This window comes from Tamandua tetradactyla, chromosome 2 (assembly GCF_023851605.1).
Source record: "Tamandua tetradactyla isolate mTamTet1 chromosome 2, mTamTet1.pri, whole genome shotgun sequence".
Lineage (NCBI taxonomy): Eukaryota > Metazoa > Chordata > Mammalia > Pilosa > Myrmecophagidae > Tamandua > Tamandua tetradactyla.
The window spans coordinates 212,260,911-212,287,282 of record NC_135328.1 but is presented as its reverse complement, the minus strand read 5'-3'; the positions used below and the strand labels follow the sequence as shown (position 1 = coordinate 212,287,282).

At 45.6% G+C, this 26,372-nt stretch overlaps 1 protein-coding gene and 1 long non-coding RNA gene across 2 annotated transcripts in view; one reads left to right on the top strand and one right to left on the bottom strand.

Annotated features, from left to right (window-relative positions):
- Positions 1-2,146: 2,146 nt before the first annotated feature.
- On the bottom strand, positions 2,147-5,160 carry LOC143674900 (uncharacterized). The gene is made up of 3 exons (XR_013171271.1): positions 5,004-5,160; positions 4,411-4,476; positions 2,147-2,268 (listed from the first exon to the last, which is right to left on the bottom strand). It is a non-coding gene; the product is annotated as an uncharacterized LOC143674900 (long non-coding RNA).
- A 56-nt stretch (positions 5,161-5,216) lies between these two features.
- Positions 5,217-26,372, top strand: part of PDPN (podoplanin) — a 33,312-nt gene continuing 12,156 nt past the window's right edge. The window contains exons 1-2 of the mRNA XM_077151240.1: positions 5,217-5,548; positions 24,810-24,958. Of these exons, the coding sequence (XP_077007355.1) occupies positions 5,482-5,548; positions 24,810-24,958 (216 nt within the window). The 5' untranslated portion in view covers positions 5,217-5,481. The remainder of the gene's footprint in view (positions 5,549-24,809; positions 24,959-26,372) is intronic.

Below are 26,372 nucleotides of genomic sequence, written 5' to 3'. Positions count from 1 at the left end.
GCAGATCCTTATCCATCCCAAATCTTATTTTGGTGCATGTTCTGGGGTGAAAAAAAAAATTTTTTTTCAGCCCCAGGTTCCAATGTGAAAGGTTGGTGTCTGGGAAGCAGCTTTTGGTCCTCCCCCGTCTTCTGTTAAGGGAGGTGTTTGCTCCATGTTGGAGAGTTCCCAATTTTGAATCAGAACCCTTTAATCCAGGGATTAAAGTTAGCAATCTTCAATATTCAAAACTGACGTCAGGTGGCTCTTCAGGCCAACCCTCGTTCCACCATCCAGCCATAAACTCACAGCTGAATCTAATCAGGAGGAAACATCAGACACACCCCAAACCACTAGGCTGAACTCCTTAGGGCTGAAGGACCTACGATTGCCATTAACTCTCAAATTATTCAGAACAAATGCAATGTGCATGTAGATGTAAATATAGAAATAAGAATGAGGCAAAGGGGTAAAATGTAAATGAATGGATAGATCTAGGCAACTTTTCCATATATTTGAAATTATATCAAAAGACAAACTTACACAAAGAAATCTGGGCATATGGCATTTCTACTCCCCTGTTTTCCACATTATCTTTAATGAATGTGTATTTTTATAATGAAAAAATTAATAAAAGTGCCTCAGCTTTAAAAAAAAGAGTGTCCGTTAGTGATGCTGATTCTTTTAAACATAACTTGGAAAGTTTTCCAGGTCTTCTATCAAAAAATGTCAAATGTGTGATTCACATTCACAGATAAACATTTTTTATAATTTTTTCATAGTCAGTGCACTTATCCAGCAAGCTTCATCAAATCAGATCATGTACTATTTTTCCAGGTATAGTTCATCTTCACCTTATTCCTTATAAAGTTTAATATATCATAAAGAATAACATATTCTACCTATAAAGAACTATGTAACTATATGATAAAAAATAATTGGTACCTAGCTTTTCAAAAAATATTTAGGGGGTACATGAGTAAAACTGTGTGCAGCTGCTGGAATAGAACATGACACCCTTTAACTCAGACCACTGGTATGGGCAGGCTGCTCACTGAAGCAGCCAGCATGGTGGGGGGCCCTGGGAGAGCAATGGGGGCTCTGGAGATAGAGGCCCCCAGTGGCCACCTCTACCCAAGAGTGGGTCGTTGTCAGAAACACAAGCCAGCTCTCTATTCATGCAATCCTTGGCAGGTGGCAAGAATTAGTTTCTGAGCTGGAGCTCCTGTGCAGAATACTAGCTCTGGGTGTTGCTGTTCTGACTTCCCAGAGGGAGCCTTGGGCCCAGGGTTCCAGGGTGGGCTCTCAGGGATAAGCTCAAGGTAAGGATTGGACTAGCAGAAGGATGACTAGATGCTGAGTCTCTGCTTGTTGGTCCAGCTGGGTTGCTGAAGGTCAAAAGAAACCAGTTCTATTGGTACCATGTCAAGAGCCTCTGACCTAGGGCCTGGGGCTTGGTGAGTATTCAGGTGGGCATAGGTGGGCACAGGGGGACTAAAGGAGCCGAGAAACAGGAGGGGCCTGGTGGAAACAACCATCACAGCACTTACAGTAGCAGTGCTCCTTGCTGTGCACAGAGCCTTCCAAAATAGGAATTAGACCCCCATTTTAAAGAAGCAGAAATTGAAACTTCCAGATGTTGCCCCATGTCATCTGTGGAGCTGGATTTTTATTCCAAATACTGAGGCCCTTTCCAGCAAATCAAGCTGGCTGTGGGTTCCTTCAGGTCCAGGGCCACCCTCACCCCTACCCCCAACTCATTCCTGCTATGTACATTTGGAACTCAGCTCATGTCTCAAAATGTATGAGTCATTCCTGGGACATGGAGCCCCACTTGAAAGCAGAGATTTGCTCAGGTGGCAGCTCAATTCAAGAACAGTGTGTATTTAGAAGGAAGAGAAGATACTGAGAAGTCTTCCCAGGCAGTCTAGAAAAGCTCAGCTCACAGTTCTCCAGAATACACAGAGTCCTCAAAGAAAGTGGGGAACCCAAGTGTATTAGTTTGTTGAGCTGCTGGAATGCAATATACCAGAAGTGGAATGGTATTTTTATAAAGGGAATTTACTAAGTTGCAAGTTTACAGTTCTAAGCCCATAAAAAATGTCCAAATTAAGGCATCCAGGGAACAATACCTTAATTCAGGAAGGCCAATGGGGCTGGAACTCCTCGGTCAGCTGGGAAAGCACATGGCTGGCATCTGCTCGTCCCTTGCTCCTGGACTCCGTGGCTTTCAGCCTCTGTTTCCTGTGCAGTTTCCTCACTTGGCATCTGTGGGCCTCCACTTCCCTCCTGCAGACACAACTCTGGGTTCTTGCCCGCTCAGCATCTCATGGGAAAGCACACAGCGACATCCGCCGGGCTCTGCATCTCCAAACGTTCAGGTCTCCCGACAGCTCTATGAGCTCTGAAGCAACTGCCCTCCAGGTGTCTGCATCTGCTCTGCCTATCAGCTCTGCGCTCTCTCCAAAATGTTTCCCCTTTTAAAGGACTCCAGTAAGCCAATCAAGACCCACCTGGAATAGATGGGGTCACATTTTCATCTAGTCAAAAGGTCACATCCACAATTGGGCCGGCCAGATCGCCTCGGTGATAATCTAATCAAAATTCTCCACCTATAATATTGAATCAGGATTAAAAGAAAAGGCTGCTCCCACAAGATAAGATCAGGATTAAAACATGGCTTTCCAGGGTACATAACAGATTCAAACCAGCACACCAAGGTATCCCTAACTTTCCATCTCTAGCATCCCTTGGGATGGAGGGTCCTGCCTGCATACTCCGCACTCTCCTGACCTTTCCTGGCTCCTTCTCATTTCACACCCTGGTCTCCCTCCCTTTTGGGGCCTTTTGCTTCCTAAAAACAGCTGATAGACATCTCCTTGCTAATCCTTAAGGCACAGACTGGCAACAGGTTCAGGTCCTGCTCAGCAATAGACTAGAGGGACGCTAGCTCCACCAACCATTAGCTGTGTGAGCCCAGACCATTTGCATGGGCTCTAAACCAACGTTTCTGAGCATAGCAGCATCACCTGGCTACTTGCTAGAAAGGCAAATTGTCAGACTACACCCCGGACCTAAAGACCCAGAAAGTCTGGAAGGAGCTCCAGCCAGCTGTATCTGAACCTGCCACCCTGCAACTGTGTGTATGCAGGCTGTCGCCCACTTTTGAAAGCCAGTGCTCTAAGCCTATTTCCTCTTAAGCAGAATGGATCTTATCAATGTTTCTGACTCAAGGTCATTTTGAGGACTTAATGAGAGTTCCCTTTCCTGGCTTGCATAGTAAAGGTCAGTAAATGGCCTCGCACCAGTAGCATCCTCGTCACCATTCAAAGTCATCCCTTTAGGAGCACATGCTGCTTTGTTTCGTAATTCCCTCCAGCGGAGCTCAGGCTTCCAAATCTCAGGTGCATTCCTGCAGTTTCTTTAGCCTGACCCTGGCTCAGAGCATTCCCTCTCTCTCCTGCTGCTTTCTTTGTTGAGGAAAGACAGCCTTTCTGTCTGGTCTCCAGGTTCCCCTCATCACAGGTCCAGGCACTGTTCCCATCTATTTAAACCCCGAGAAGCTGCTCACAGACTTGCCCTGTTCTGGCCCTTCTTGGTTCTCCAAGGCTCCGGCATGGTCCAACGCCCTATTACACCACCCCTCCCCCCACCAGCAGGCCCGTAACTGACCTTCTAGATTCTGGACACTTCCCTCTGGGGAGGGGGGCAGTCTTCTTGAATAACTAGCCCCAAGCATCCCTCTAAATTAACTCCATTTAACCCCTCCCTTAGGCTCCATTCAGTCTCAAGTTTCCAATTAAAGGTGTTTTACCCTTGCATGCCCACGAAATTTGCCGTAGGTGAGGTGGGCTGGGCAGCTATTTTCTACCTAACAAGCTCTAAGGATAGCACATTTACTACACAGTTCCTCAAACGTTATTCATGTTGGAATATTAAAATGTATTAGCAAAATGGGGAAGTCAGTTCAGAAAAGGCTCTCTTCTCTGTCCCTAGTTTTCCAACTCAGCTCTCCAGCGCCTCTTCTACTTCTTCCTTCTGGCTCTCAGCTTTTACCTTGTAGCCCTAGCGGGAGCCCAGACTTCACCCCAGAGATTTTAAAAATGCAGAACACCACCCCCCCAATCCAGCCCCACAAAGCTGTGCCTGCATTTTCACAAGCCCCCCAGGTGATTTACCTGCAAGCTAAAGTTTGAGAAGCACTGTTGGAGGGCAAGATTTACTGCTATGCCTGTTAACTTCTCCTGGGGCACCTGTCCAAACTTCCCAGAGTCTTATTTAAAGAGCTTGAAGGGGGGAGCCCAGAACTCTGAGCTTTTTAAAGAACCATCCCAGGAAAGTCTTATCATAAAGTACCTCTGGCAACAGGATCTAGTGAAAGTATCTGAAAACAACCATTTTCACCCTAGAACAGAGCTTTGGAGCACGGACCTTTGGGTTCTTTTTGTTGAACGGAATTCGTGGCATCTGGGAGTGGAGGACTCTTCACTGCCTCTTCTTAAAAGTAAAAATTTAAAAATCCAAGCGGTTCAGAAGGAAATAAAGTTAAAACAAAGAAAAAACCGGTAAATTCTCTTCCTGTTCCTGACATCCTGCACCTGAGGTGGGGGCCAAGCTCGCTCAAACCGGCCAAGTGGGGAAGGAGCGGCCAAACTCCAGCACTAAAAGGGACGCGCCACGGAGCGAAGTGGGCACAGGTGTTCGCCCACGATTCTGCACAGCTCCCTGCACTCGCTCCCGGGCAGCCCCGCCGCGGCCCGCTCGGGGTCCCGTGACCAAGGGCGCGATTTACCACCAGCTGGAGCCCACCCCGATGCGATGAGTCGCTTAAAAAAGAAAAAGCCATTCAATTCGAATTTCACAAGACCAATTCCCTGCTTGGTGCTACAATCAATGGCCACACAAGGAATAATTTGTTTCTGGCTTCAGAAACCTAATGATGGAAAACCTAAGCGTGGGCTTTATTCCTAAAAAATAAAAATGTCAAGGACAAAAAGGCTTATGGCGTGCGCGAACCCCCCTACCCGGTCACGAAAGTAGGCACTCCTCTTTCCTCCGGTGGTTGGACGCAGTTAAAGCCAGTTTGGCGAGGGCTCAGGCCCCCCAACCCAAGTCCCGGCGGCCCCCGCAGCGCCGCCCTGTAACTTTAAACCTGGCCCGAGATCCTGGTTTTCGCGCTGGCCAAACAGAGCGGGAGGGCGGGCCCTGCGCGCCCGGGCCTGGGACCACCTTACGGCGGACCCCGCTCCCCGCCCTCGCTGGGAGAGATAAATGCTGACTCCGCTCCCGAAGTTCTCAATTGCAAAGTTAGCCCGCGCCGCGGCCGCCAGCGAAGGAAGACGGGGGACGCCGCCCGCGCTGGGGCTGTTGCTCCCCGCTTTCCAGGCGCCACTCCCCGGCCCCTCCAGCCCAGGGGCTGCCGAGCTTTTGCTCTCTCTCCCCCGCGCCCCTCCGCTTTCAAGCTAGCTGCTCGGCCCCAAAGAGAAAGACCCAACCGGAAAGATGTTGAAGGTGCTAGCGTTGCTCTTCGTTTTGGGCAGCGCCCCGCTCTGGGTCCTGGCACAAGGAGGTAAGCGCCCAGCGGCAGGGGCCGGGCTTCGGCGGCTCGGGAGACGAGCGCAGACTTGCTGGAATGCTCGGCCTGGTATTCGAGGTTGCCCAGGAGAGCGCCCGGGCGCGGGGACTGCTGGTGCATGCCGGGCTCGGCCCCCGCGGGGAGGAGAGGCAGCGGCTCAGCCGGTGCCAAGTCCCCAAGAGACAGCCGAGGAGGAGCCCCCGAATCCACAGGCAGCGAAGGGTGGGGAGCCAAGGGTCTTCCCTGCAGGGGCGGCTGTGTGTTGTGGGGAATGCCCACCGCTTCAGAAGAGGTGGGCCCAGTGGAGCCGGGTGGGAACGTGGGAAGGGCTGGGGGGCCCGGCGGGGGCGTTTGACTCCCTGGGGGCTGCACACATGGAGAACCCACTCAGGACCCCACCACTGGGGAGGTGCTGGAAGCAGCCTCTGCTACAGAGGATGGTGTGGATAGGGAAAGATCCAAAGTCTTGCTGTGGAAATTGAGGTTTGCGTTGGCTTGGGGCCACGCATTAGTGACTCCTGGACTTTAAAAGCATTTGATCTAAAGAAGCGGGGCAGAGGTGGCACTGCATGGTCTCCCTTACTTTTTCCTCCTACTCTTACATCCTCTTCTCATTCCTTTTCTCTTTCTGCCAGTATCCTAGTGACATGCAGGCACATGTCATTATTTCATATTTCCCCACCTTGGGTTTTTATTTTCATCTGTTTCCCCCAGTAGACTAAAAGCTCTTGAGGACACGGCTAGGCGTAGCCTTGATGCTTAGGGCTAAAATAGTGGCACGTAGTAGATGCTCATTAAGTCCCCAAGAAGGAATCGTTAACCGGGTATTGATCCTTGGGGTTGGAGGTTGTCTGAACTGGTCAGCTCCGGTAAGGAGTGAGGTAGGCCTGGTCTTGAGGAGCCCTTCCGGAATGGGGAGGGGTCTGAGGGAGGGATGAGCCTAAGCTAGATTTCCAGAATTCTATACAAAGATAAAAATACCCCGCCTTAGGGAAATGATGCAGCCTGCGCTACTCTATGCCAGACAATTAGCTTCAGAGAGGCCAGCGGCGCTATTCGTGGCAGGCCTAACTTTGGAACTTCTGTTTCCAGTGGAATATATACACTTCTGCATTTCAATTACATTTCCCTTTTGGCGAGACAGTGTGCAAATGACACCATTTTGTGCTCACCAGTGGAAGGTGTGGGAGGTCCCCAGACGGAGCCCGATCCCAGCTCTACTAAGGAAAGAGCAGCTGGGCAATGTCCTCTGTCCTCTCCGAGGGAAGGGTGAGCAGTAATTATCTTCCGGAGGCCAACTGTCCTCCTCAGATTTGGTGATGAACCTTTGTCTGACCAGACAACCAAGTCTGGTGCTAGGAACTCTCCACTGCTTTAGAAAGAAGCTCCACTCGGGCGGCGCTGAGGCTGGGCTGCGGGCAAAAAGCAGAGGCCCTGCAGGGGTTTTGTCTGCGGATAATGAGTGAGGCAACTTGAATACGGATGAATAACTTCATTGAGCTGAGCTGTTGTTGGCTGCTGTTGGGGAGCTGGGCTAGGGGTAATTATGGTGGTGGATTTTATTTAACCTTCTCCTAGAACCACCACAAGGCTGGGCTTCCCTCATCCAGTGTTCTGATCTGTTTCCCTTTTATGATCTGGTCCCATATGTCTGCCCCTCTGAATGTGGGTGGATTCAAAGGGGATCAGTAGCCACACAGCGGATTCAAGGGGGAATCAGGAAGCCTCAATGGCCAGGCCCCACACTCAGTCCAAACCACGCACAGCAAGGCCTCTCCGCTACACAGTTTATTTTGTGACGTTCTGCAAGTTACTGCTTTTCCGGGACGAATCCACCCAGGATTAATCATGTTGCCAACAAATTTCCCTGTGATTTCCCCGAAACTCCTGCCAGTTTGGGAGGTCCTGAAATTTTCGTGGGGCGGTGAGAGTCCTTGTTGCACTGAGGGCACCGATCAAGCATTTAATAAAGATCAGGTTTGTGAGAGGCTTTGTGACATCTGCCCATCCGTCATGCTGGGAAATGAGATCCCAAATGTCATTTAATGCCGAAAAGCACGTTTAAAAAAATTGCCCATGCATGAGCAGGCTAAGTCGAGACATGGCCAGCAAGACTGAGCCCTGCTGAGCAGAGGGACGTGGCCCCTTCTGCCCTTCCCTGGCCCCTGAGAAATAAGTGCAAATGAGTGATTTTATATACCTGAGAGTTAGGAAGGCCCCAAATGTTGGTATTTCAGTGGATGGTCCAGCCAAGCAGGAAGAGACCACCTCTCTCCCATACCCAGCCCCCACCACTCGCTAGGCATGTCATAGGTTACCTCATTCAAGCCTCCTAACTCTGCTAAATTATACATAATTATCTTCAGAATATCCCAGAGCTGGGATTCAAGAATAAGTCTAACTCCCAACCCCAAGCTCTTTTCACTCCATTGTTTTGCCTCAAAAAAAACATGAAGGTTAAACTTGAAATTTAAAGGTTCACCTCATTTTAATCTCCTTAAACGTGAAAGCAAACTTTTAAAAAGGTACACACGGTTTTAAAAGGTATAAAAATTCCTTTTCACCGCTCACCATGATATTCCTCCAAGAATGAAAATGACGTTAAAATAGGATTCATTAATTCAGCCCGCAGACAATTAGGCAGCCTCCCCTGGGTGCTGGGTGCACAGGACCTAGCATCAGGGAGTGTCCTCCCACGCTCCACCGGCAGAGCAGTGAGCCCGGCCTTTAAATTCCACTGGCTGAGCTAAATAGTCATCATATTTCTGGCTTCTCAGACCAGCCATGTCAGGTTCCAGCTTGTGGAGGGGGAGGCAGGAGGAGGGAGAGAGGACTCAGATTCAGCACTCACCCATCAGCATCCGCTCATTACATCTGCATAGGCGCCTGCAAGGCTCTCCTGGGAGCCTGGCTCTCCTGGGAGCCTTGCCCTCCTGCCACCATCCACACCTCTCGGAGGAAGCACCCGTGGGAGAGTTTTGTGTGAAGACACTCCAAGGATGAGCGGTGGGATGGGGGAGGGGGCCGAGCACTTCTAAAGTCCAGGAAACTGTTGCTGAGATTCCTCTTAGGAGTCCCGTAGGAGGGGGTGAGAGATAAAGCCTCTGTTAATGGGCATTCTGATTCCTTCCCCAACTGATTTCTTAACAATTTCTGGGAAAGGCAAGTGGTTGGCTGTTTTATCCGAGGGTCCCCGAGGGTGTGAGGTGACTGCTTCTCTCTCCGTGTTCAGTCCCAGGGCCAGCAGCCAGCCTGCAGACAGGTGGCCCACCCGGCATGGATTCCCGTGAGCTTCAGCGGGGAGGGGTCGAGGGCTCGCCCTCTTGTCCCACTGAGTGCCTTTGCCTAACTGCTCAGAGAAGCTGGATTCAGGCCTTTGAAGTGAATCAGACTGAGTTTGGGGGAATCCAGCAAACTTGACCACCTCACCCACGTCACTGGGGAACTGAAAGCTGGAATTGTCAGGGCACCACTTCCCGGCAGGGTGACACGCTCTTGAGCTCCAGAGGAGCAGGGCAGCGGAGCGTCACGTCACGGGGCAGTGGGGTGAGGACGTGGCTGCAGCACTCTCGGGCCACAATGGCTACACTTGAGTTTGTAGCACCGACTACCTAGGCCACTGAGGGGACACACTGGACAACTTGTAAACATACCGATGGGAACAGGAGCTTCCCGCAAACTCACCAAGTGTCTCCATTCGGGAGCAGGAACCATCACGTAAGAAAAGCAGTGATTTGGAGAACAGGATTCCCATCCTGCCTAGAATCTTGAAAGGAAGAAGAAAGTAACAAGGATTGATTATCATTAAACCTGCCCTGACCAAGGAATTCGTTTATTAAACAAATATTTATTGAGTAACTGCTGTGAGTCAACCAGTGGCGTGCAGCACGGACAGGCACATACCACTGCTTACAGCTAGCACGACAACCTTCGGTCTGGTGGCCGTGGGGGTTCTGATTCCAGTCGTGGTGCTTTACCCAGAATCGGGGATCTCGGTCTGAGCGGCCCCACCCTTCGCTTTTGTTCTCGGACACCGAACAGAATTCTCTATACTGAGAATCAGGCATTTCTCTCCAGAGAAGGGCAGAATTGACTATTGGAAACCATCTTTCCCATTTTAAATAAACTAATTGGCACTCTGGCCACTTGTGGGCTAACAGTTTCACCTGGGCGGGATCACCTTCTAAGAGGAGGAACTTTCTGAGTCTGTAAAGCGAAGGGAACTGGATTCTGAATGGTGCTAATAGTGGGTGGTGCTGATATCTGTACAACCACAGCTGGCGTTAAGGAGCACTTAGCAGGTGTCAAGTATGTTACAAGCCCCGTGCATTTAAGCCTCACAACAAGTGTAGGAGTGGAAATCTCTCCTTTTTAATTCCTATTTAATAGATGAGCAAAGAGGCTCAGACAGGCTTAGTGGCACACACCCAGACACATTGCTGGGGCATGCATGGCAGTCGTGAGACCTGCACGCAGGCAGCCCAGGGTTACAGCACACGCCCATTTCCGCTCGGCAGTGCGGCTGGCCATGCTCGAGTCAGGGCCGCAGACGACACCCAGGAAAGCCAGCCAGTTTTGTTTCTTCAAATGCCCCTTACAGCAGCGACGCCACTTGTTATTTGACAGCTAGATCATTCTAATTGATGAACTTGACTAGAGCTGGGGGCGCAGAACTAAATGGCAAGATCTATGCCCCCCCCCCCACCAAATGGTCACCGCCTGAGTTGCCGTTTAAGCATTTACAGGGCACTCATGCTATTAAGAGCTTTGAGAATAAGAGAGGAAGTATAAAGAGTGCTCACAGCTCTCAAATAGAGGCAAGACAGATATGTGTGGTGTCTTAAGGAAGAAGGGCACACCGTTATCTGCGGCCTTCAGAGACGTGGGAGATTGTTGTGGCCTTTGGTAGCCAGGGGCAGCCTGGGGGAAGGCCGGAGTTCATTTTGGCTGTGAGCAGTGGGTGGGGCTGCCGAGACCAGACGAGGAAGCGTGAGCCAGGCAGGAGAAGCTGCTTGAACAAATGCATGGAGACTAGAGCAATCTGGGATCTGTGTGGGAACAGGTGGGGGGCATCCAGGGCTGGTGAGAGCCATGAAGGCTGGAATCACGGGATGAGTTAGTGTCAGGAAGTCCGGGGGAAGGATGAGTCTATGTTGAGTGGGACAGCTGAGCCTTTTCCTGTAGGCAGCAGTGGAGGGTGGAGAATGTCAGTCAGGTGAGCATGACTACGTCAGGAGAAAATTAATAATGAGGAGGCTGTATAGGACCTGAGACGGGTCTGGGGCGGGGGGGATGGGAGAGTCGGGAGCGAAAGAGACTTAGAGAAGAGACAGCAACTGGGGTGGGGTGGGGGGTAGATATCGAATTCTTGGAAGAACTTGCAAGACTTCCAGCTCATTAGGCATCAGTATTTCCTGGTTTCTTATTCACCTCTTATAACTCCACACTGTATTTAGAATTTTTAAATTGAGATGAAATTCGTATACTCTGTATACTATAGAATCAATCTTTTTAAAAGCATGTAGCATACTTTTACTTCACTTTTGAGATGTGATTCATATACATATATACTACAGAACCAACCTTGGGAACAGTAAACAATTCAGTGGCTTTTAGGATATTCACAGTTGTAGAGCTATCACCACATTGATTTTGAGAACATTTTCATCACTCCAAAAGGAAACCCTGAACCATCTAGCAGTTACTACCTCTTCCCCACTTCCCTCTAATGCTACTCTCCATCTCTGGGTTTCCCTGTTCTGAACGTCTCATATAAATGGAATCATACAATGTGTGACCTTGTGTGTCTGGCTTCTTTTACTTAATGTTTCCAACTCTCATTCTTTTTGTACCATGCGTCAGAACTTCATTCCTTTTTATATCTGAGTAACATTCCATTATATGGAAATCCCATAGTTTATCCATTCATCAGTTGTTGGACATTTGGTTCGTTTCCATCTTTGGGCTCTTTATGAACACTGCTGCTGTGAATGTTTGTGTACAAGCTTCTGTGCGGATGTATTTTTCAGTTCTCTTTGGTATAGACCTAGCGGTGGGATTGCTGGGTCATATGGTAACCCTATTTACTGCCAAACTGTTTCTAAAGTGGCTGTGCCATCAGCAAAGTAGGAGAGTCCGATTTCTCCATGTCCTCACAAACGCTTGTTGTTGTCTTTCTTTTTGATCACAGCCATCTTGGTGGATTTGAAGTAATATCTTGTTATGGTTTTGATCTCCATTTCCCTGATGGCTAATAATGTAGAACATCTTTTCCTGTACTTTTGGCCATTTGTGTATCTTCTTTAGAGAAATATCTAAATCCTTTGGTCCATTTTTAAATTGGGTTGTCTTTTTATTGTTGAATTGAAAAAGTTCTTTATGTATTCTGGGTACCAGTCCCTTATCAGATAGGACTTTCAAATATTCTCTCCATTCTGTAGGTCATCTTTCACTTTCTTGACAGTATCTTTTTTTTTTTAAAGGAGTGTTTTTTTTTTGTTTGTTTGTTTTTATTTTATTTTACATGGGCATGCACCGTGAATCGAACCCGGGTCCTCGGGCATAGCAGGCAAGCACTCTTACCTGCTGAGCCACCGTGGCCTGCCCTCTTGACAGTATCTTTTAAAGTGCAAAAGTTTTGAAGGGTGATAAAGTCCAGTTTATCTACTTCTTTCTTGCTTTTGCTTTTGTTGCCCTAGGAAATCACTGCCTAATCCAAGTTCACATAAAGTCATACCTGTGTTTTTTTCCAAGAATTATATAGTTTCAGCTTTTACATTTAGGTCTTGATTCATTTTGAGTTAGCTTTTGTATGTGGCATGAAATAGGGGTCCAACTTCATTCTTTTACATGTAGATATCCAGTTGTCTCAGCACCATTTCTTGAACAGGCTATTTTTCCCCCAGTGAATTGTCTTGGAGATAGTCTTGTGTTTAGGTTGTCAATAATCAATTGCCCATAAATATATGGGTTTCTTTCTGGGCTCTCTGTTCTATTCCATTGATCTATATGTCTGTCCTTATGCCAGTACCACACTGTTCAGGTTACTGCAGCATTGTAATTAGTTTTGGCTATCCCATGGCTGTATCTTAATTATTTGTGTACATCTCTTGTCCCTTAGAGAAGAGACCAAGATGCATGTCTTTTTTAGCACATGGTAGATGCATAACAAACATTTGGCAGGAAGAAAAGGAAAGAAAAACAGTGATCTAAGGCTTTTGGTAGGAATAATGGGAAGGCAGGTGACAGAAATACAAAAACCAGGTAGGAAGGATGAGAGGTTAGGAACCAATTGGATGAAAACCAGGAGTGAAATGTGCTTCATTTTAGAGCAGGTGAGTTTGAGGTAATGGCAGGATGTCCAAACTGATGTCTCCATTAAGTACCTGCAGAGATACTCAACCAAAATGATCTCACAGGCGAGTCCTGGGGATGAAGTTTGCTGCCTGCATTCCATATACATCCAAGCAAAGGGGAGAAGATAGCAAGGGATCTAAGAACTAGAAGGATTGAAAAAGAAACCTTTTGTCTGAGCACACTTCAAGCTCTGAAACCAAGCTGAGGATCAAGGTCAAGGGCAGTCAGCAGATACAGCCCCATTCAGCACATTCCTACAGGGTCGCCTCCTCCTGGGCTCACAGCTGGGCTGGCTGAGCTGCATGGGTGGGCAGTGAGATCAGATCTTAAAGGGCTCCTCTTTTCATTCCTGCAGTATCAAGGCCTGCTCAGCTGCTGACCCCAAATGAATCAGAGACTCGGGTTTCCATTTAGTTTCCCAATAAATGGTAACTATTTCCCAAATATTCCCACCCCGCAGAGATGCTCTGCTATCAGGCACACATCTAAAAGCAGAAATGTCTCAAAAAAACCACTCTGCTACTCTAGTACTAAGCGGTCCTCTCTCTGAGGTGGCCTTTTTTGTAGGGCTCCAGCACTTCCTAGGTTCCGGGAAGTCATTAGAGGTTCAATTCCAGTCCCTAAAACTGTAAGTCATTTCCTCTTTCACTGAGAACATTCGGCTCTTGGTCAAGAGAGAAACCTTTCCTGAGCTTGAGTCATTTCGATTGAGTTATATCCAGGAGCCTCTAGTTTGAACATTTGGGGAACTGTGAAGCCGGTTTGTTGTTGGAGGTGAGTGGGAAGCTGCATTCACTCCCTTGAAATCTGAAAAGTATCACCCATTTATTCGTTCACCCCTGCAGCCTGCAGAGACTATGCTAGTGGCCAGGTGTCCTCAACAAACGGTCGCTGTAGGTAGAAGAGTAGTAAATGCCAGTGTGTTAGTGCATCCAGCAGTCGTTGAGAGGAGGGAGATTGCCTCCTCCTGGGCACTCGGCGGGGGGTGGGGCTGGGGGGCCCTTCTCAAAGGAAGGGCATTTACCCTGGACTGGGAAGAGCAGGTGGGGTGGAACAGGTGGTGACTGAGTTGAAAGATTACTGTGATGCTGACGACATCCCAGCCTTAACCTTCTGCAGGAGCCCACGGTCACAGCAGCTCCACCCCAACTCCGAGGAAAGACTGACCTGCCAGTGTGAGGCCTGCTTGGCCCAGTGGGTCTTGGAGCCTGATAGGCCCTGGACTCCAGTGGGCAGCTGGCCAGCATCATCATCTACAAAGGGAGGATAATCGCTCTCCAGGCTCCTGTACATTTAGAAATGGTAGCTATTGTTACAATACAGACCACCTGGGAGTTACAGAGATTAGGTAGGATGTCTGTGAAGGGGACGTAGTGCGTCTCTCTTCCTTCCAAAGGGGAGGGAGAATGGAAAGTTGGGCATAGTACATCTTTATAATCATATAATACATATTATATATATAGTTGTACATATAAAGAGATTTATTTAAGGAATTGACTTACACGGCTGTGGGGGCTGGCAAGTCTGAAATCCACAGTGGATTCGGGCAGGCTGGAAAATAAGACAAGAATAGATGAATAGTTAGGTGGAATTTCTTAGGACGGAATTTCTTCTTCTCTGGGACACCTTAATTTTTCTTCGAAAGCCTTCGGCTGGTTGGATGAGGGTCCACCCTGGGGCCTCTTACATAACCACCTGCATAACAATGTAGGTTGGACCCATGCAACCGAGAGTCATCTCCTTTATTTCAGATCAATTGACTGGAGGTGTAATCATCTGTACACAAACCCTTCCCAGCACCATCCAGGCCAGTGCTCCATCAAGCAACTGAACACCATAGCCTAGCCAAATTGACATCTAAAATTAACCATCACTATTTCATTCAACATAGTGGAAAGTACGCAAGAAGTCCTAGGTTAAGCACAGAGAACAGGGGCAGGAATGTAATAATACAAAAGATAATTCAAAAGAAATGTCCTATTGACTGTGAGTGTACTCAGTAAGTCACTCAACAAACATTTACTAAATACCCATCTTGGCACCAGGCAGCAGGGGGATATAGGATAAGGTGGGCTCTAGGTAGCAATAATTGGAAGGAAGTTAAGTGAGTTGACCTTTCTGTGGGTTGCAGGGTGGCAGGGTAAAGTCTTTTAGGAAGGAGTTGCCTAGGTTAGTCAAGCATTGCCTAGATTTTCCATGGCCAAACTTTTGATCTGGTAAGCTATTTACTAGCGGCCCTTGGAAGGGGATGGAAAAGAAAAACCCATTAGCCACATCAGTAATGATGCTGACCACATCCCAGCAGTTGCCAGGAGTTGAGGGTCCAGCACAGAGCTCTGGGTCAGGAAATGGCTTTCTTTATGCAAAGGAAGGAGCTTGGGCACTTCAGAGGTTAGTGGCTGCATCAGTGTTCCAAGGAAAAGCTTCTACACAAGTGCCCTAGATGGGCCAGTCTATGGGATGTGATGGGTAACTCAGAAGAGGTGGTAAAAAGAAGCTAAGTCCTACCACCTACCCCTGGCTGCAGGAACCCACTTCGTGGTAACTGAGGGGGCACTATCAAACAGCTACATTTGGACTGAATGTTTTTGGATGGGGATAAAGGACTGTAGCAAGATTGGAGTGCTTTGATTGCCACAGTGGGTGGGTTGCAGGGTGCAAGAAAGCATGGGGTTGGCATCTATCAGCAGTTTAGGGTATGTTTATTTTCAGGTTTCTGGGTACAGTATTGAGACTTGATAGGAAAATAATATGCAAAGGCCTGGGTCTGAGCAAAGGAACAGAAGTGGGGCATGGGCGTTTTTGTTTTCTAAATACACATTTTAACATCCTTTCAAATGAAGCATTACTCATCTCAAATATAAGTGGGAGGGAGGGGCATTGCATAACTGTTTATCGATTATTCTACAGTTTCTCCTACAGGGAAAAACCAGAAAGCTTCCTAGGATGTCTTGACGAAAAAAGAGCTTTCTGCTTTTCAGTGGTCACAAAAATCATTCCAAGGCTGTTTTGTCATCCGCCTTCAAAGGCATATTTGTGCACTTAGACAGCGGAGCAGCCCAAGACATTAGCGACCTCAGGGAACTTAAAAGACTGTCTTAATCTGTTCACTAACAGCATAGGTGTTCTGTGAAAAACCCTGAGGGTTTCAGCTTGTAATTTCTTTATTTTTAAAATCAATTTAGCCAGTTCAAGATAAACTGCGGTCGAAGCCCCTTCTCCAGCTGTAAGATTATGAAGCTGCAGAACTGAAAGAAATTTCTCCCTCACATGAGATGGAAACAGGGCAAAGGCCCTTGACCTAAACTTTAGGTAAAAGGCTTTTATGGGTATCCTAATAAAACAAGATACACTCATCAGTAAAAGGACTCGTCAATGGGACAGCCTACCTTACTCAGAAGATCTATTCCTACCCTAAATGTTGTCTATCCATGGGGCTATGACAGAGAGCCACATCTCACAGGCTGCTTGGCTATTTCCACTTGTCAGGGAGTTACTGACTCCCAGCATTTCCAGCCCATTACCTGGTCAGTTCCTTTTCCTCCCGCAGCCGTGGTCCTGGTGCAGCAGGACATCTCTCACTTGGACAAAAGTTTAACTTGTCTTCCCGCTTCAGTCTGATCCCAGCACCCATCCTCAACGTCCACAACCCCACACACACAGCAGGCAGAGTGTTTTCTTCTTCCCAGCTCACCATCTGCTTGGAGCAAACGGGCTTTGTTTCACCCTCCAAATGAAATCTAAGCCCATCTCTTAAAAAGTTCCAACAAATTGACTTCCATACCTCCCCAACTCCCTCACCCACTCCACTCCACCCATACTCACCACGTCCCTTTCTGGTACATGTTGGTACATCAAGCTCGTTCCGTGCTTCAGGGGTAGCTAGCAGCAGTTCCTGCTCTGCCTGGAGTGGGTCCATTCACTCAGCAAATACTGAGTGTCTATGATGTGCTAGGTATTCTGGGCAAGGGGGACACCGAGATAAGACAGCTTTTATTGAGCGTGTTCTAGTGGGGATAAGGTAGAAGACAGATAATGAAGAGATGGCATGGTAGATAGTCATCAGTACTCTTGAAGTATCAGGTGTGTGAGTGCTGTGGGCACCAGGTGCTATTTTTAATGGGGTGATCATGGAAGGTTCCCCAAGAAAGTGCCCTCTGAGTAGACATCTAAAGGAGGAGAATGCCCCTTGGTGACGCGTGGAGGAAGGATAATCCAGGCAGAGGGAACAGTAAAATGGTAAGTGTTGGCCCCTTCTCATCATTCAGGCCTCTGCTCAAAGTGCCACCTCCTCCAGGAGGCCTTCCTGTCTTTCAAGCTGTTCTAGTTTGCTAGCTGCCGGAATGCAACACACCAGAGATGGATTGGCTTTTAATAAAAGGGGATTTATTTTGTTAGTTCTTCAGAGGAAAGGCAGCTAACTTTCCACTGAGGTTCTTTCTTACGTGGGAAGGCACAGGATGGTCTCTTCTGGCCTTCTCTCCAGGCCTCTGGGTTCTGACAACTTTCCCCGGGGTGATTCCTTTCTGCATCTCCAAAGGCCTGGGCTGAGCTGCGAATGCTGAGATGAGGTATGCTGAGCTGCTTGGGCTGTGCTATGTTGAGCTCTCTCATTTAAGCACCAGCCAATTAAGTCAAACGTCATTCATTGCAGCAGGCACGCCTCCTAGCCAACTGCAGATGTAATTAGCAACAGATGAGCTTCATGTACCATTGGCTCAAGTCCATAGCAACAGAACTAGGTGCCTTCACCTGGCCAAGTTGACAACTGAATCTAACTGCCACACAAGCACATCATACTTTCAAAATTTTCTCAATGGCAGTTCTCCCTATCTTGATATTTTCCTTGTTTGCTTACTATGAGTTCCCTCTGTCTTGCCCACCACAACAGAACCCAAGTTTGTGGGACTAGAGACCTTGCCTCGTCCACTACTCTATCTCTGATGCCCAGAACACTGCTCAGCACATAGTAGGTACTCAGTAAATATTGGTCAAGTGACTTTAAGGCCCAGGAGCTGGGGATTGAGGAGGTTTCAGCTTTGGTGGATGCTGCAGCCTTGACTTTTAGAGTCAACAGAGAACTACTGCTCAAAGTGGCATAACATCTTCTGTAAAACAAGTCATGCCTTCCTTCCAAACTGCCACACCCAAGAGCTTAGGTTCCTACAAATTTTTCTTAGAAGGGGACACATTTGAGGAAACTGAGACTCTGGTCATGAAATAGGAAGACCGAAAAATTCTTACAAGATGGAATTTTGTAAGAAGAGGTGAGATACTGGAGGAAGTAGTTGTTTCTGCCAACTAGGAATGTAAATGAGGGGCGATGAGTTTGGGGAAAAGGGTGGAGGAATCTAGGAAGGAAGGATGCCAGAACCCAGGGAGGGAGGCAGCAGGCTTTCCCAGCCCAAATTCTCCAGAAGAGTACGCCATGGGGGAGCGAAGAGGCTTTCTGATCCTGTGTTGATAAGTTCACGGATGTGCTGTCAGCACACTTGGCTTTGTGTCCACTCATGAACCAGGTGGACCTGGAAAGGCATTTAACTTCTGAGTCTCAGTTTCCTCATCTGGTCAATGGGAAACCAGTCTTGCCTGCACAAGACCCACCCACGGGGCCACTGGGAAATATAGTGAGCTGGAAAACACCGTAAAATCTTGCATCGCTGAACAAATGTGAGCGGTATTATGGTGTTGTGCCTTCATTGCTAAGGGAACCACCATACAAGCCTCAGAGTAAGACCACCAGCATTTCTGTTGGAGTAGCCCACTTTTCCTCGGTGCCCTCTACACCTTGTTGAATTCTAGCTCCATCCCTGGCGCTGAATTAACTTGGCAGAAGGAAGAAGGGGCTTCTGGTCGGGAGACCACAGCTGTAGGTTCTGCAGAGTCCACAAGCGAAGGACTGCACGGAAGAAGAGGTAGCAGCCGTGTCTAAGTCACTTAAGCTGGTCCTTGTGTTATAAGTTTTCTCCTGTGACCATGATACAGGATTTAAAAGGATAAATTTTTCTCCATGAGAACTAGTTTCAAAACAGTGGGGGAAAGAGGGTTTTGGGGACAACTGGCTAATCATTTTGGAGGAAAATCAAATTATATTCCTATTTCATGTAATATTTCTCTTAAACTTAAAAAGCCAGATCATGAGGAAAATACAGATGAGTACTTCTGTAATCTTGAGGTAGGGAAGGATTTATAGCATGGCATCAACGGAGAAAACAAGCCTCTAATAAATTTGATTTACTGGCAAAGCTTGCTATTTGTAAAAGAGCAAGGCAAATGCCATCTGGTTAAAAAAAAAAATGTTTGCAGCAGCTATTCCAAAGAATGTATTCTTAATGTATCAAGGGCAAGGGAAAAGTAGACAAAGAACTTAAATTCACAAAAGAAGACATTCCTAATAGCTAATAAACAGATGGAGCAATCCACCACTGCAAATCAAAGAAATACAAATAAAACTATAAGACTGCTAACACTTATTTAAAAAATCTTTAAACCAGCTGAGGTGCTTGCTGAGGGCAAAGGGAACATGGAATGGGCAGGAAATGAAGGTAGTTTATAAATACGAGCTATGACCACATGACCAGTAACAGGAAAAAAAAGGACTGTAATGGTTATATTTCTTTTCGTTGTATGTTTGTAAAAATACATAAAGCAACTCTGAAAAAAAAATCTTTACCTGACAACAGGTATTCTATAACAATAATTGTATTCAAAGAGAATATGATAACAGTCTGATTAAACGTTACAACTAAATCCTAAAACTTTTCAGAGAAGCACCATCCCATAAATATGTGTAAACTAGAATAATTTTTCTTTAGTGAGTTTAGATTTTAATACAAAGATAAGAATTATTCATAATTAGCACGTTCATATAAATAGGCATTGCATTAAGTTCTTATTTGTTCTCAAACTTAAAAAAAAAAACCTTAAGATATAACTTATCAAGTGTCTTTTCATAGTTATTATAAACTTTGGCCCAGATTTTCTAAAATAATTTTAAAAATTCTAAAGCCAGTGGATGGAAAGTGCTGTATTTGGGAACTTCCATTGATTCTGACCCACTTGCTGAGAGAGGCTGGGCGTGGCAGGAAAAGGTGTTCAGGTAAGCGCGATGCCACAGCATTCCCGAACTGACCCTAAGTGCCAGGCTGTGAATATAGGTTTACTCTTGTAGAACCATTGCCCTTGCAAACAGTTGCGTCTGCGTGCTCACGTACATGTATCCTTTCGGGTGTCTGTGTGTGCTTGTGTGCACCTGTGCACACACGTCTTAGAAGGAAAAATAAGAATTGGAGAGTAAGGTCATCAATACATGATTTGGATTTCACAATTAAAGGGAAAAGGCTGTCATATGCTGGCTGATAACTCAGCAGCTGCCATGGTAGGAACTGTTCAGCCTGGGAAGCCAAAATAGTAAGAGGGACAATTACGGATCTCTTGTTAAAGATCAACTTTCCCATGGAGCAAAAAGAATGCCAGGCAGTGAGACAAAAGACGTGCATCTTAATCCTGGCTGTCATTCATAAAACCCCCTTTGTCTATTCAGAGCGATTCTAGTACTTGGCTTTGTGGGCCAAGGGTGGAAAAGGACAAGAAGGAATTTTTATCAACTTACACTTTCAATGAACTGAACTTTCTATGAAAGAATTCTAACCAACTTCAGTGCTTGATTTTTTTAAGCAACTTTTTCTTTTCAAGTTAGAGGAGGCCGTATAGAAAATGTGTTTTGCTGAACAGCTCCAGAACACATTTTTTTAATTGATGATTTGCTAATCAAGTTCAAGCTAAGGGAGCTAAAAAAGAAAACGAGAAGTTTAGCTTTTTAAATAAGGATTGTTTGCCTGGCAAAGGGATATTTCCCCCTTGAGCTCTATAAATACATTAAACATTTGTCTAGACCATGGAATAATAAATCTTTGTGGAAACCAGTCTCTACCCATCACTTCCACTCCGGCAAATGGCTCTGAGGGGAGACCACAACCATTTGCATGTACAAAAGGTATTCAGTTATGCTAACTGGTGAGAGCCTTCTTCCCCCAGATAAAAAAAAAAAAATGCATATTCTTAGGGAGCTCTTCCAAAGTCATCAATTGGTGGCATTGGAGTAAAGGGAAAGCACAAAGAAAGTGTGTTATTCTAGAGGCTTCTCCCTCTATATATCAGTGAAAAAGATATAGTTAATTTGATCAGCTGTGTCTTTAGCTGGGCTGTCTAAGCATAGGAGAAAAAAAGGTGTCTTAAGGCAAGGGCTGTGTTGTTAACTTGAACATTGCCAAGTTATAAATGTTTGCTCCTTAATTACACAAAGAAATCTCCAAACACATTCTCTCTCCTGCTCATAGCATGCATATGCTAGCTTATTTTGCAACTGTATTTAGTCATGGAATTTCCAGTTACTCTGTGACTGGGTAGGGAACCCATGGCTAATGAGTCAGTTTTTAAACTCGTGAAAAGGGTTATTTGATGAGTTAAGAAACGATGCCTGGACAGTCATGTTGAGTTCAGATCATTTGCTGACAGAGCTTGAAAAAGAGGCCACTGTTATTTACTCTCTTTCCCCACCATGGGGGTCAACCTGCCGTCCCACCCTACAGCTTCACTGCTCCACCAAAAATATTTCTTGATGGCACTGCTTGGTCATTCATCTAAATGTTTGTTAGGGAAGTCTCATTAGCATAGCCTTTGGTGCACTAAGAGTTCTATTGGCTATCTCTGTACTTGTAAATCTGTTACTAACACTCCTCCATAGTCAGTAATCCTAACCAGATAACAAGAGGTTGAACTCTATGATCTATGGTCAGTACTAATTCTAATCATCCAAGTGGACAGCTCCCTCAAAACTAAATGGATTGTAAAACTATAGACTGAACCCCCAGTCTTGGGGTTTGTTTATATGAAACTTAACCCCACAAAGAATAGGTCAAGCCTACTTAAAATTAGGCCTAAAAGTCACCCCCAACAGAACCTATTTTATTGCTCAGATGTGGCCTCTCTCTCCAGCCAACACAGCAAGCAGACTCAGCACCCTCCCCCTGTCTACGTGGGGCATGACTCCCAGGGGTGTGGATCTTCCTGGCAGCATGGGATAGAAATCCCAGAATGAGCTGAGATTCAGCATCAAGGGATTGAGAAAAACTCTAGAATGAGCTGAGACCCAGCATCAAGGGATTGAGAAAACCTTCTCAACCAAAAGGGGGAAGAGTGAAATGAGACAAAGCGTCAATGGCTGAGAGATTCCAAACAGAGTCAAGAGGTTATCCTGGAGGTTATTCTTGCACATCAAATAGATATCACCCTGTTATTCAAGATGTAATGGAGAGGCTGGAGGGAACTGCCTGAAAGTGTAGAGCTGTGTTCCAGTTTCTTGACAAGTGATTGAATAATGATATAGCTTTCACAATGTGACTGTGTGATTGTGAAAACCTTGTGAAAACTTTGTGTCTGATGCTCCTTTTATCTACCTTGTCAACAGACGAGTAGAACATGTGTAATAAAAATAAATAATAGGAGGAACAAATGTTAAAATAAATTTAGTTTGAAATGCTAGTGATCAATGAAAGGGAGGGGAAGGGGTATGGTATAAATTTTTTTTTTCTGTTTTCGTTTTATTTCTTTTTCTGAATAGATGCAAATGTTCCAAGAAATGATCATGATGATAAACATGCAACTATGTGATGATATTGTGAATTACTGATTATATATGTAGAACAGAATGATCAAAATAGGAATGTTTGCATTTGTTACGTGTTTTTTGGTATTTAAAAAACTAAACTTTAAAAAAAAAATTAAAAAACTAAGTGGATTATGAAGCATACAACTAGGTGAATGAACCTTAGGGACTGCATGTTGAATGAAGTGTCAGAATCAAAAAGACAAATATTACCATACCTCACTCATCTCGACTAACTATAATATAAAAACTCCGAGAGCGTAGGTTATCAGGTTGGGTACTATTTTAAAAGTCCTAGATTGTAAGCTCTTAAACAGCAGTCACATATATCCAGGAGGTGTAATTGTTAATTCTAAATTCTCAGATACTGAGCTGTTTGTATATAACCTGGTCGTTCCTAGAAACTTTGGTATTTATGTGATACCTGCGACTCAGAGTTAGAGTTCTGAAGCTGTGAAAGTCAGCATTACCCCATACAGGAACTGTTTAAAAAGTTGAAAAAGGGATCAGCCTTCAACTAGAGCTATGAATGAAGCTGATTTGGATAGGACTAAAGTAGATCAGAATACAGGGTAAAGGATGATATGGTCCATATTTTAAATCATCAACTTCTGTATGAGGCCAAAGTGAGATATGTTTAATTGATGCAAAATTTATATTATGGGTAGCACATTACCTAATTTAACTTGTATGGTCAGTTTAGTTGAATACCATAAGTACATGAAATCTGAATAGGGCATGAGATCTTGTTCATTTGTCCAGGTTTCTGTAATGCCCCGATATGTTACAGAGTAATTTGGGCAGTGAATAAAGAACTGTTTGCAAAGTTCCCTTGGAGGACTGGAGATACTCTTGCAAGCACTGGGGACAACCAGATCAATAGGCTGAGCCCTCAATCTTGGGGTTCACCCCTATGCAACTTATTCCTGCCAAAGATAGACTAAGCCTACTTATAATTATGCCTGAGTCACCCCTAGAAAACCCCTTTTGTTGATTAGATGTGGCCTCTCTCTCTAAGCCAACTTGGCAGGTGAACTCACTGCCCTCTTCCCCTACGTGGGACATGACTCCCAGGGGTGTAAATCTCCCTGACAATGTGGGACAGAACTCCCAGGATGAACCAGGACCCAACATCATGAGATTGAAAAAGATTTCTTGACCAAAAGGTGAAGTGAGAAATGAGGCGAAATGAAGTTTCAGTGGCTGAGAGATTTCAAACATAGTCGAGAGGTTATCCTAGAGGCTATTCTTATACATTATATAGATGTCCCTTTTTAGTTTATGATGTATTAGAGTGGCTGAAGGGAAGTACCTGAAACTGTTGAGTGGTGTTCCAATACCTTTGATTCTTGAAGCAAATTATATAATGATATAGCTTTTACAATGTGACTGTGTGATTGTGAAAACCTTGTGTCTGATGCTCCTTTTATCCAGCGTATGGACAAATGAGTAAAGAAATATGGATAAAAATAAATAAATAATAGGGGAGAAAAGGGGTAAATTAAATTGGGTAGATTGAAATATTAGTGGTCAATGAGAGGGAGGGGTAAGGGGTATGGGATGCATGAGTTTTCCCTTTTTTTCTTTTTCTGAAGTGATGCAAATGTTCTAAAAATGATCATGGTGATGAATACACAACTATGTAATAAAATTATGAGCCACTGATTATACACCGTATATGGACTGTATGTGTGTGAAGATTTTTCTATTTAAAAAAAAACTAAATAGAGCATGAGTTCAATTGTAAAAAGATGGGAATTCCACCTTTGGACACTCAGATTCAGTGGATTTGAGATGGAGCCTGAAGATCAGTATTTTTAGAAATCTTTCCAAATGACTCTGATTTGGGAGTTTTTTCAGGTCTGAATGAGTTCTGTTAAACTGACTGTATTAATTCTAGTCATCATATAAAATGGCACCAGGAAGAAACTGATTCATAATAGAAAGGAATGGCCTGTGTTCTCATGTCCAGCCTGTCTCAGTGGGCTGCTGGGGAGAGGCCAGCTGCTTTACCTTTCTGTCATTCCTTCTACGGCTGTCAGGCCATTGAATGTGCCAGGGGTCTTGCAAGGAGAATGGTTTGTTTCCTGGCACTGTGATAAGACAAAAAAGCTACACACACATACACACACAAAGACAAGAGAAACGGGAGAGTAATCTGATTGCAGCTGGCCAGTTAGGTCTGCCTGCAGGACTTCTGCCTTAGGCCCTGACTTGGTCTTTCTCATTCAGCCAGCCAGGTTGGACCTGAAGATGGCTTGGTGACCCCCGGTGTGGAAGATGGCACGGTGACCCCAGGGGTGGTGAACCCCGGCTTGGAAGATGTCATAGTGACTCCAGGTTCTAGTGAAAAGCCCCATAAGTCTGACTTGACAACTCTGGTGAGTGTTCTGGGAAGAGAGGAATTTGCCTCCTAGACATGCAATCACATGCAGGGATATTATTTCTATCGATAATCAATGTGAGCTACCATGTTCAAAGGGATGGATATATGGCTCCCAACAAAAGCCGCTTCCCACCGTGATCCAGCTAGCACCTGTGCTGATCCCAGGTGATTTGAAAGTGTAGACCAGGGCTACTTAAATTGTTTAAGGACTAGGTTTTTACAATTTCCAACCTGTTGCAACCCAATTCTCAATACATTAAAAATCTTGGATATTGTAGCAGTGTCAATGCTAGAAAAGTTTCTAAAGGTGTATTCTCAATTTCTTGTCTGATTGTGGACTGCACATGACCATGGATCAGGACCGGTGCACAAACCACACTAGCATAAGCTAGGTGGCATCTCAACTAGCACATTATCCAAATCAACTCATGTGTGTCATACACACCTGCTGCTACAACATCCCAGGCACCTGAAGGGATGTGAGGACACATATAGTCACGCTCTGGACCTTCTGAGAAGCTTGTCATCTAGTTGGTAGCATAGAACAGTGGCTCCTGTCCACCAATCTGACCTCATTGCCACACCCTTCTCCCCTACCTTATTGCAGCCATGTTGACCTTCTTTCTGAATGCACCAAAGCGTCTTCCTACTTAGGATCTTTGTTTGCTCTGCCTAGACCCTTCCTCAGATCTTTTCCATGCCAAAAGTTTGCTCATGATTCTCAAGTTTCAAATACTATGGCAAAGAGGCCTAATGTGATCCCCTGACTACCCCTTGATAGTTGCTCTCTAGGCCAGGGATCAGCAAACTACCTACCAGATTTGGCCCACAACCTGTTTTTCTAGATAGAGCATCATTGGAACACAATCATGCCTATTTGGTTAAGAATTGTCCCAGGGCTTACTCTCACGCTATGACAACAAAGTTCAGTATGCAAGAGGACGAAAAGTTGTAAATATTTACCACTTGACCCATTACAGAAAGTTTGCTGGCCTCTGTTCTAGTCTGTTACCCTAGCTTTTATGTTCTTCAAAGCATGTAAAATCTCTAAAATTACCTTTCTTGTTTATTTACATGTTAAATGTTCCCACCGCTACTCCACTCCAGAATGCAAGCTGCTAGAGAGCATGGGATTTGTCTTACATGGCTTTGAATCCCCAGGGCCTGGCACTGCTGGGCACATAGTTTATCATCATCTGCAAGCAATATTGGTTGCTGGCTTGACATGAGCTGGGGAGTCGACAAACCTTTTTCTAGTCACTTTTTGGCTGATTTGGAGCATATTATCCAATCCCTCTCAGCCTTGCTCATAAAATAGGAGCTACTTCTTAAGGTGGTGTGTGGAGTAAATAATAATGTATTTCAAGAGCCTGACACATGTAAGTTCATAATTAAGGTTAGCTATTACT